This window comes from Myxocyprinus asiaticus, chromosome 6, assembly GCF_019703515.2.
Source record: "Myxocyprinus asiaticus isolate MX2 ecotype Aquarium Trade chromosome 6, UBuf_Myxa_2, whole genome shotgun sequence".
NCBI lineage: Eukaryota > Metazoa > Chordata > Actinopteri > Cypriniformes > Catostomidae > Myxocyprinus > Myxocyprinus asiaticus.
Genome location: NC_059349.1, coordinates 51,828,677 through 51,841,606, shown reverse-complemented (window position 1 = coordinate 51,841,606; position 12,930 = coordinate 51,828,677). Strand labels below are relative to the sequence as shown.

At 35.8% G+C, this 12,930-nt stretch overlaps 1 protein-coding gene across 1 annotated transcript in view; it reads left to right on the top strand.

Annotated features, from left to right (window-relative positions):
- The window catches only part of LOC127442514 (potassium/sodium hyperpolarization-activated cyclic nucleotide-gated channel 2-like), an 86,524-nt gene that overhangs the window by 4,067 nt on the left and 69,527 nt on the right, over positions 1-12,930 (top strand). Inside the window, exon 3 of the mRNA XM_051700615.1 lies at positions 4,111-4,534. Within this exon, the coding sequence (XP_051556575.1) occupies positions 4,111-4,534 (424 nt within the window). The remainder of the gene's footprint in view (positions 1-4,110; positions 4,535-12,930) is intronic.

Genomic DNA, 12,930 nt, shown 5'->3' with positions numbered 1-12,930 from the left:
AATGCACTTAGCTGCATAGAGAGCTATAGGATGCTCCCTTGCTCCCTAATTAGTGAACAACTTAACCTCCAGTGTGCTGTCTGTCTTCACTGGTCTCAGAACAGTTTGAAATGCACCTAACTCCATATAAAGCCTCTGAAAGCAACATTTTCCAGTTTCTGGATGTACCCATTGAGTCTCAATGTGATAATGCACAGTGAATATAGGACTGAAACTGAGCATACTGTCCACGAATGTGGTCATTGTGTTTAACCAGATGTAGTTCTGTTGGCGTTTCAACCAAACACAGACTCCTCTGCTGCCGCCCTGTTATTTTGTCACATGACTTCAAACGTCAAAAGTTTAACCCTTTACTGACAGCACAGAGTTGCCTGAACTGAGATCAGTCGGTTTAAATAAAAAATTAATTATGCATTGTGTATAGCGAAGCCAGAATACAACGTCCACACATGTGGACTCGGGGTCACACGAGGTTAAACCTGGAAATAAGTAAAGTTTTAGGATTTTGGGAAATTTAAAACAAAGAAGCATTATAACGTAAAATGAATATGAAATGTGTATGTATATTTAATTGATATTTTAATTACAAACAAAACTTATAATACAATTATGTGTTCCCCCTCAAGAAAAAAAACCCTCCATACATATCGAAATAAATGACTATACAGAAAATATGAAGAATATCATTCAATTGACAAGTAAAAAAAAATAAAAATAATGAAAATTTGAAAATTTCAGTATTGTTTCCCTAGTGTTTATAAAGTTATACAAGGAGGAATATATCCTACCAAATTCATCTTGCTTATTGAAAAGTTCATAAGTTAACTTTTCAGCAGATAGGAAACTTTTTTTAACTACATTTTTCAGGGGAGGCAAAATTAGAAATGATGTTCAACACAGACTCTTTACATTCATCCAAACACAAATCATGTGTTAGGATTAATAAATATATACATGGTGTCATTTCAGAAGTAATCCCCAAAATTGCTTCAGCAGTATTACGTTATAATATTTGAACTATTTGTAGTTTTAAACACGTTAAAGTAACTCATTTGTACAAATGGTCAGATTACCTTGCTTCAATTGAAGCTCTCTTTGGAACATTTTAAAATCATTCTGGGTAACATGATCATCAGGTTTTGCACAATAATATAACTTTATGCAAAATGGACACATTTTTACTTTTCTCTCAGACAAAGGTACTGTTTATGGTACAAGGCATTCACTGGGGTGGTAGTGGTACCCCTGTTTTGGGTACATACACCCCCCCCTCCCCAGGAACAAAACAAATGTACCTTTAAAGGAGCACAATAGGCCCAAGAAGTTATACATTTTAACTAGAGGAACAGAAGAGGTCCCCTTAAGGGTCCCACTCACGTGACAGCTATTGTACCTTAAACTTTGGACCCCACTGTATTTACCTACAGCATAAACATGTTCTGAATGCACTAGGCTGCATGCTTATATTTATTTTATTTACACATACACGTCCAACAAATAAAGAAGCAATCATTATATCCTCACACAACAGTATGAACTGACCAGGCAAAATATCTGCTAAAAACAGAATGCAATAACATAGTTGCCTTATACCATACAGATTGTGGCACATAAGCAATTTTTCTCCAGTAGAAATCATGCTGAGATTATTGTTTCTTTTTTTTTTTTACTGACTGAGCTAAATTTGGTGCAAAAAAGAAAACCATAACAATGTGATCTTAGACTATAAATATTTAAACTGCAATTAAGCAACTTTGTGTTGCAGATATCATGAGTTTAATATTGAGATAATTACATTCATTTTGATAGTCAAGTTCCCTCAGTCATTATTATTGTACCTTATTCTACCCTCCTCAGACCGAGTGTGACTGCTGTGTATATTTTCCATTCCCCTTTTCTATTTGTAACTAGTAGCCCCTAAGAAACATGTTTGATGTCCACATAACTAAAAATTTATGTCCACATAGCTAAGTTAGTTATTTTGGATTTTAGGAGTGAATGCACTTAGCTGCATAGGAAAGCGATAGGAATGTCCCTTGCTCCCTAAAAAGGGAATGACTTAACCTCCAGTGTGCTGTCTGTCTGCACTGGTCTCAGAACAGTTTTAAATGCACCTTATTTTCATCCTAACTCCATATAAAGCCTCTGAAATCAACATGTTCCAGCTTTTGGATGAACCCATTGATTCTCAATGTGATAATACACAGTGAATATAGGATATTTTAAGGAAAATGAGCATACAGTCCACGTACATGGTCATTTAGTTTAACAGTGTGCCATTCGCCATAAATCGATGACATTTTTAAAATGGCATATCATATGAAACTAGACACTCTGCTCTTTTGACTCAAACAGGTTTTAATGTTAAAATGTTAAAAGGTTTCTTTCCAGATGTAGTTTTGTCGTTTCTCCCAAAGACAAACTCAGTTGAGATCGGCACCATGTTGTTTTGTCACATGACTCAATGTGTAGAAAGTTTAACCCTTGAATGACAGCCTAGAGTCTCCTGAACTGAGATCAGTCGGTTGAAATGAAATGAAATTATGCATAGCCTATAGTGAAGCTAAAAGGTAATGTCCACGCATGTGGACACGGCGTCTCAGGAAGCTACTAATAAGTTATACGTGTGAACTGCTACTGAAAGTCCTTTAAAATATTGAACCATTTTAACACAGTGACCTCAATAGGGTGCTACGGGGCTAAAGGCACACATTAAGGAAAATTAGCTTTTTTCTGGTCTCAAAATGAATCAAGATCGAAAAATGTATCTTGTTTTATTGAATATTGATGGTGCAACATAATTTGTGTGAAAAGAAATAATAATAATGGAAGGTTGTTTTGATTAAAATGCAGTTTTAAAAAAAAGGTGGTGAGGGAGAATTTTATCCCACACTTGGAGTAAAAGGCTCCTAGGGGGGTAATCGTGATATCGTGTAGATATAGGGGCAATAGTACTTGTGAAAAATTTGTCAACTAATGCAGCTAATTTTGAGACAGCAAGATGCTTGTTTTTGAGTTATGTTGAGTAAAGTCGAAAAGTTTTAAAACTAACTGTACTGTACGACTTTATAAAATCTTTTCAATACATTGCTCGTAGTTCATATTGCATTCATATGTTTTAATGATGAATGTTAATCACAAAATCCCCAAAAGACACTTGTGGTAATACAGTTTATGGTGTAATGATTTGGCCACGATTGTCTTGTTTGACATTGAGACCATGTTGTATGCTTTTGTTTGGCTCATTATATCTTTAGATAAACATAGTTGATTATAGAAATGTACATGCAATCTCTGCATTCACATATGCTGTGCAATAACATGCCTCTATTTTGTATCATTTTGCATTGTCGTCATGGAAACTGATGCATATTTGTCACAATTTCCAAGCAAATCAATTGTAAATCTACAATGTCAAATTCCCTCAGCGCTTTTTCAAGACTTCCAGCCGTGCAAACCTTGTGTAAACAAACTGCTCCCACCATAGTGCATGAGTTGCATCAGTCTTCAGTTATGAGTCAGCATGCACCTCAGCACGCTCTGCTGTGACCTTGAGTTGTACACGCGCGCAACTGCAAGCAGCACCATGCGGGAGCAGATCACTTCTGCTCTAAGCACACAGACTTCATTCCAGACCCTCAGGAATCGACCTAACTGTGTGAGACTCTCACAATTCAAGGGTCTCATAAAGTTTGCAACACTCTCCCCTTCACTACACAAGGTCAATATTAAACATTTAGACAGGAAATGATGGCCAGTCATAACTACACCACCTTGTTACCAAGCATGAAATAAATAATAGCAAATTACCATACTGCTTTTTGCAGTATACAGTGTGTATACTGTGCATAGTATGCACATTTTCAGTATGCATGGAATACCTGGATGACCTACCACATTTGCAGTAATGTGCAGTATACAACCAGTGCAAACTGCACCGAATACTGTATTCCAGGGGTTAAACTGATTTGGAGCAATAGGCCCATTTTGAAAATATATACAAATAAAAATAATTTAAGTTGAGATATTTAAAAATGACCCACGGCAGACAATTTCAAGTTTGAAAAGCCTGTTTCTTCCCTATCTCTCTTTCTGTATGGTCTCTTGCAGGTTCTACTGGGATTTCACCATGCTTCTTTTCATGGTGGGCAACCTGATCATTATACCTGTCGGCATCACATTCTTCAAAGAAGAGACCTCCACGCCGTGGATCCTCTTCAATGTGGTCTCGGACACCTTCTTCCTTATGGACCTGGTGCTCAATTTCCGTACGGGCATCATTATCGAGGACAATTCCGACATCATCCTGGACCCCAAAACCATCAAGAAGAAGTACTTAAGGACCTGGTTTGTGGTGGACTTTGTCTCGTCCATTCCAGTGGATTATATCTTCCTGATTGTGGAGAAGGGCATAGACTCAGAAGTGTATAAGACGGCGCGTGCTCTAAGGATTGTGCGTTTCACTAAGATCCTAAGTTTGCTGAGGCTACTGCGGCTTTCTCGGCTAATACGCTACATTCACCAATGGGAAGAGGTACAGACACCTTTTCAGTTTGTCATATATACCCCTTTGAGTGCATGTACACAAACCGCATATATACACCGTCAACTGCATATATCCAAAACTACATATACTGTATACTCCATCTAGTCCATATGCTCAAAGCTCCATATACTGTATACTACATATCCATATGTATTCCATCAACTGCATATACATGAAACTACATACTGTACTTGCCCTACAGTATCTAGTGTATATGCACAAAGCTTCATATATACCCCATCAACTGCATATACACAAAACTACATATATACCCCATCTAGTGCATATGTAAGCTCCATATACTGTATATTCCAGTATCTGCATATTCACAGAGCTCCAGCTTTTACACAAAGCTCCATGTAAATACCTGTAAATCCCATCACTTGATATATACAAAGGTCCATATACTGTATACTCAATAACTTCATATAGCCTATACACAAAGCTCCAAATATACAGTATATACCCTATCACTTCATATGCACACAAAGCTGTATATATACACCATCACTTCATACATATACATATATATATATATATATATATATATATATATATAAGGTCCATAAATGCCCCATCACTTCTCATACATACAAAGGTCCTTATATACCTCATCACTTCAAATATACACAAAGGTCCATATACGGTGTATACCATTTTCTGCCAAGGTAAAGATCCATATATACGCCATCACTTCATATTTATACAAAGTTCCTTATATACTCTGTCACTTAACATATACACAAAACTCCATATATACCCCATTACTGTATATACAAAGGTCCTTAAAATCACTTCACTTCATATATAATCAAAGCTCCATATATACCCCATTACTGTATATACAAAGGTCCTTAAAATCACTTCACTTCATATATAATCAAAGCTCCATATATACCCCATCTCTGCATACATAAAGATCCATATATACAACATTACTTCATATACAGTATATACTGCATATCCATAAAAAAAACCATCTCTGCATACATATACACAAAGCTTTATACAATATATACCATATCACTGTATATACAAAGGTCCTTATATAACACGTCACTTAATATATACACAAAGCTCCATATATACCCCATCAGTGTATATATATATATGCAAAACTCCATATACCCCATTGTTTCATATATATACACAAAGTCCATACATACCCCATCATGGCATAAATATACACAAAGCTTTATATACTGTATACCACATCATTGAATATACAAAGGTCCTTATACAACCCCTGGCAAAAATTACGGAATCAGCACACTTAGAGGATGTTCACCCAGCTTTTTTACTTCGCAGCAAGTAAACAAATCACAGATATGACACAAAACAATTTTTGTTTAATAGCTGAACACTCAGGCTTCATGAAATATCCCTAAAACAAATTAAATTTCATTATTTTAATTAATGGCATATTTTTTTCCAAATCAAGTAGAGGAAGAAATTATGGAACATTGTAATTAAGTCTAAAAATGCAAATTAGTCTGCAGTTAAAAGAGAGTGCTTACAGACCTTAACGAGCTGTTGGACTTGGCTAATTGATAGGAAACATGGCCCAACAAGAGAGCTGTCAACTGAAACAATGGAAAGTATTATAAAACTCCTTCAAGAAGGAAATGCAACACGGAGTGTGGCAAAAGAATTTGGTTATTCCCAGTCATCTGTGTCTAAAATTTGGTGCAAGTGTAAACAAAATGGTAAGGTTATAAAAGGAAAACATACGGGTAGACCAAGGAAGATGTCAAAGCATCAGGATAGAAAACTCAAAGCAATATGCCTTGAAAATAGAAAATGCACAACAAAACCAATGAAAAACCAATGGCTGAAACAGGAGTCAATGTTTGTGACAGAACTGTAAGAAATCGTTTTACATATAGAAAAACCAAATGAAAACCAGCACCTACACCTAAGCAGAAGAAAACAAGGCTACACTGGGCTAAAGAGAAGAAATTATGGAGCGTGGATGATTGGATGAAAGTAATATTCAGCGATGAATAACAAATTTGCATTGGCCAAGGCGATGATGCTGGAACTTTTGTCTGGTGCTGTTCTAATGAAACATTTAAGTATGACTGCCTGAAGAAAACAATCCAATTTCCCCAGTCATTTATGATATGGGGTTGCATGTCAGGTAAAGGACCAGGGGAGATGGCAGTCATTGTCTCAACAGTCAATGCACAGGTGTACATTTAAATTTTGTACACTTCTCATTCCATCGATAGAAAATAGGTTTGGTGATGATGAAGTCATTTTTCAGGATGAGCAAAGAGAGTTAAAGCTTTTCTTCAGGAAAGGCATATCAACTCAATGACATAGCCAGCAAACAGTCCGTATCTCACTCCAATTGAAAATGTATGGTGGAAATTTAAAAAATTGGTCCATGACAAGGCTCCATCCCGCAAAGCTGATCTGTCAACTGCTATTCAAGAAAGTTGGAACCATCCTGATGGAGAATATTGTTTTTCATTAGTGAAGTCCATGCCTCAAAGAATTCAGGCTGTCATAATAGCCAGAGGAGGAGCAACAAAGTACTAATTGTGATTTTTCTTTTTTGTTGATGATTCTATATTTGTTTCCTCAACATCGAGTGATTCCATAATCTTTTACTCTACTTGATCTGGAAAAAAATATGACATTAATTAAAATAATGCAATTTAATTTGTTTGAGGTATATTTCACGAAGCCAGAGGTTTCAGCTATTAAACAAAAATGGTTTTGTGTCATATCTGTGATTTGTTTATTTGCTACAATGTAAAAAGCTGGATGAACATCCTCTAAGTGTGCTGATTCCATAATTTTTGCCAGGGGTTTTATACCCCATCACCTGTATACACAAAGCTCCATTTATACACCATCACTGTATACACAAAGCTCCATTTATACACCATCACTGTATACATATATGCAAAACTCCATATACCCCATCGTATCATATAAACACAGAGGTCCATATATGCCCCATCACAGCATGAAGCTTTATATATTGTATACCACATCATTGAATATACAAAGGTCCTTATATACTCCATCACTTCATATATATATATATATATATATATATATATATATATATATATATATATATATATATATATATATATATATATATATACACAAAGGGCATATACTGTATACCACATCACTTAATATATACACAAAGCTCCATATATACCCTATCACTGCATACATATACACAAAGATTTATATATACACCACATCACTGTATATGCAAAGGTCCTTATACTGTATGCCACATCACCGTATATACAAAGGTCCATATGTACCCCATCACTTCAATATATATATATATATATATATATATATATATATATATATATATATATATATATATATATATATGCAAAACTCCATATACCCCATCATTTCATATATACTCAGAGGTCCATATATACCCCATCACTGCATACATACACACAAAGCTTTATATACACTCACCGGCCACTTTATTAGGTACACCTGTACATCTACTTATTCATGTGATTGTCTTATCAGCCCAGTCTTGTGGCAGCAGTGTAATGTATAAAATCAAGCAGATACGGGTCAGGAGCTTCAGTTAATGTTTAAATCAACCATTAGAATGGGGGGGAAATGTGATCTCAGTGATTTGGACCGTGGCATGATTGTTGGTGCCAGATGGGCTGGTTTGAGTATTTCTGTAACTGCTGATCTCCTGGGATTTTCACGCACAACAGTCTCTAGAGTGTAAAGAGAATGGTGCCAAAAACAAAAAACATCCAGTGAGTGGCAGTTCTGTGGGCGAAAACGGCTTGTTAATGACTGAGGTCAGAGGAGAATGGCCTGACTGGTTCGAGCTGACAGAAAGGCTATGGTAACTCAGATAACCACTCTGTACAATTGTAGTGAGCAGAATAGCATCTCAGAATGGACAACACGTCGAACATTGAGGCGGATGGGCTACAGCAGCAGAAGACCCCTCCAGGTACCACTACTGTCAGCTTAGAACAGGAAACTGAGACTGCAGTGGGCACATGCTCACCAAAACTGGACAGTAGACGATTGGAAAAACATCACCTGGTCTGACAAATCTGGATTTCCTGCTGAGGTACACAAATGGTAGGCCCACTGCAGCCTCAGTTTTCTGTTCTTGGCTGACAGAAGTGGAACCCAACATGGTCTTCTGCTGTTGTAGCCCCTCCGCCTCAAGGTTCGATGTGTTGTGCATTCTGAGATGCTGTTCTGCTCACTACAATTGTACAGAGCTGTTATCTGAGTTACCGTAGCCTGTCTGTCAGCTTGAACCAGTCTGGCCATTCTCCGCTGATCTCCCTCATCAACAAGGCGTTTTTGTCCACAGAAGTGCCGCCCACTGGATGTTTTTGTTTTTCACACCATTCTGAGAAAATTCCAGGAGATCAGCAGTTACAGAAATACTCAAACCAGCCCGTCTGGCACCAACAATCATGCCACGGTCCAAATCACTGATATCACATTTTTCCTCCATTCTGATGGTTGAAGTGAACATTAACTGAAGCTCCTGACCCATATATGCATGATTTTATACATTACACTGCTGCCACACGATTGGCTGATTAAATAATCACATGAATAAGTAGATGTACAGGTGTACCTAATAAAGAGGCTGGTGAGTGTATACCGCATAGTTGTTGTTTTATTCTTTTAAGTATGCAAGTAATCTTTATTTTGTCTAATTTTCCTTAACCATTTTAAATATTTACACTATGTTTTAACCAATGTGGTGCATTATATAAGCATATTTAGTTAAATGTACTGGATTCCAGCGTGAACTCAGCATGCTCTGTGTAAAATGTGAATGAAATATGAATGTGAGTGTCAGGGAAGGTGGAGGGTTATTTTCCTGGTGGGCACAAATGGAATGTGGACGTTTATACATGCGTAACAGAGGTAGATGGCATGGAGGTGGTGATGATGTGCCAGTTGAACCTTGGACCTAGAAGGCCCAAAACACAGAGGAAACTGTATGGCTCAGATGTTGCTTTTTCGTCACTCAGGAGATTTACTGGAGCTCCCTGCTATGTTTTATTTAAGTTTTAACTTTGTACTAGATGTTTCTCCTAAAATTACTTGGGAGCAATAAAAAATAAATTAAAGACACAAATTAGACTGTTTTTGACAAAGTCATTTGGATAGCATAGCTCAGATCTTTAGCACTTGGAGGAATTTGGCAAATCAAAGCACAGTTTGAGACATCTCTTCTGAATCTCTAGAGGAGGTACATGGGAGATCGTTGTGGACATCGTATTGAAGTCGTTTTCTTAGGAGAAACTTCTAAGCAGCAGGAGACTTAAGCAAAAGTCTCCCATTTGATCTCATTGCTTTATAGGAATTGAGATATTAAAGAGATCTCATTTGTGATTTTCTCTTTTATGGTTGCAGACCCCTTCATGGAGCAGGTGGAGTGTTTAACACTGATAAATTGATTACAAAGATGTTGACGGTTCTCATATGCATGGCCCAGAAAAAGGTCCAGAGAGACTCGAGCAGAAGTGGTCACATTTCTCTCCCTAATTAAAGCACCGTGTCTAAGCCACTGTCAGTCAATAGGATCTCTTGGCTGAACGTCACCATGCAGGAAAGCCAGGGCTGGGCGATATATTGAATATTTCCATTATATTTGCTGTAATTTTGTTCTTGTGATATAAATTAAGCAATGTTGTGTATATTGCAGTGATTTGAATGCACTTGTGACTAAGTGACTCGTGAGTATTAGAGCGCAAAGGTAGTTGTTTTAATAGCGTTTCTAATTCAGTAGAAAAAAATGGATTTACGTTCTTTTGTGCATTAGCTGTGTCCTTGTTGAATGTGTTTCTAGTGACACGCTCCTTTTATATGCATGGAAAATGTGGTTCTCGTCAGAATTTAAATTATAGAGAATGTAAGTATTATTAATCAAATTGATCTACTGACACACAATTCATGGCTAGTGTTAACAGTGACTGAATCCAAGGGTATACATATTGCAGTGTGAAGTGTTTACATGTTTCCATTGATCATGTTATAAATAATGTGGGGGGGGGGGAGTTGTACTTGCTTACTTGCATCCCCCCTCCCCCCGGAATCTACTCCCTGATTGAATCGCCCTTCCAGGTTATGCTGTGGATTGAGGGATTTTTGCATTTTTTTTGCACACATTTCACTTCTATCAGTCGATTTTGCTAAACAATAAACTTTCTAAATTCGAATTACATTTCAATAAAAAAAAAAATATCATTAAAATAACAAAGTGTTCAAAACAATCTTATATAACCACCTCCCCAAATCCAAACATTTTACTCTCTCCAATTTCTTCCACTGGCCCCTTTTACAGTGACTTAATAATCACTCTGTGATAACAGGTGGTAAAATACCAATTAGAGGTAGACCGATACATTGGTTTTACCGATGAATCGGTGCCGATAGTTGCTTTTTGGAACTATCGGTTATCGACAAAAATCTACGGTGATAGTTGCCTACATTTTTTTTTTTTATTTCTTTGTGTTCCTCTGATAATTACGTTTTTTTCAATTGAAGTTAGGGCATGCAGAAAATGCGACTATATGGAAACGTCCTTCGTCAGCATATAGATTGTGTCTCCAACTTCATATATTGTGAATAATTATAATAATAATAAATAGGCTTTAAAAAGCTTTACTTTGTAAATATTAAATATAAAGAACTGTAACGGAGCCAAGTCTCCGTCATTTAAAAATAAATGTTTTCTAATGATTTTGCATGAAATTTCACTGTTTTCATGCGGAACACAAAAGATGAATTTTTCATGCAGCTGGAATTCATACAGATTCCAAAAGATTTTCAGTGAATAACAGTGAATATATTTCAATGTGTTCCTCACACAAAGCACTGTATGGCTTCTGAGCACTTGAAATATAGTGGATGAGTCATATGGACTACTTTTATGGTGCAGTAATGGTGTTTTTGTCCCTTTTGGAGCTTGACAGATGATCTGTCGTGGTTTGGAAAAGAGCTATGTAAAGATTCTTCAAAATGTCTAATTTTGTGTCAAAAATAACATCATACAGGTTTGGAATGACACGGGAATGAGTAAATGACAGAATTTGTATTTGTATTGATCTCTTGATCTGTGTAGATCTATAGTGCTTAAGTACTGTTACTAACTCTCTTTTTTTCAATTAAGTAGCTGGATCAGGTGGGTCATGATGGTGCACTGCAGAGTGGCTACTTATCATAATTATGAGGTTGTGATTTGTAATTTGCCTGCAATATGCATTCAGACCATTGCTGTACAAATACCTGCCTTGTTAAATTTCTGTTCAGCTACTGTAGAATACCGCAGTAAAGGTGAGACACACTGTTCTAGCATTTTCAAAAAAGTGTGATGCATTTGTATTCACAACATGCACAGGGGAGAACTCGGCAGCAATCTAAAAACATAGAGCTCTCCTTTCCTATAAATGACCTCCTCTTCAAAAACAACTGCATAGTTTAGCCTTTGCCTGAATTTACACATTTCTTTCACTAAATCAGCAAAAGAGACTTGAACAAACAGAGCTTGCTTGCGTACAGTACAGAGCAGTCGGTAAGCATATTTAAACCAGAAACATACTCTACTCAAGTACACTAATGCATTGAAAGCATGCAGCCCTTTTATACATACTTAAAGTGCATTCTTGCGTTATTGTTGCGGTAACAAACCTCAGTAATCAAGGGGGTGATAGTAATGAATTTTAGTGCCACGTTAAAATGATTTTGAGAATAAAAGAATAATTAAAAGAAAAAAGTAATTGCATTACGAGAACAAAATTTTAAAATTACGAGCATGAAGTTGTAATATTAGAATAAAGTTGCAATATTATGAGATTTAGGTCATAGCATTACGAAACTGAAGTTGGAAAATTACGAGAATAAAGTCATAATATAATAAGATTAAAGTTGTAAAAATGTACGAGCATAAAGTCAAAATATTGTTCGATTTGTAATATTATTAGACAACAATTTGTATATTATCAGAATCAAGTTGAAGTATTATGAATTTAAAGTCATAGCATTAGTCATAATACTATTAGTTGTAAAATTAAGAGAATAAGGTTGTAAAATCATTAGAATAAAGTTGTAACATGATGAGATTAATGTTATAAAATTATGAAAATAGTCATAATATTATTAAATTTGTAATATTATTAGATTAATGTCATAATATTATTATAATAAAGTTAAAATATTATGAGATTAAAGTTAAAACATTATGAGATTAATGTTGTAAAATTATGAAAATAAAGTCATAATATTATTAGTCATAAAATTACAAGAATACATTTTTAATATTATTAGAATACAGTTGTAATATTATGAGAATAAATCCATAGCATTACGAAATTAAAGTCGTAAAATGATTA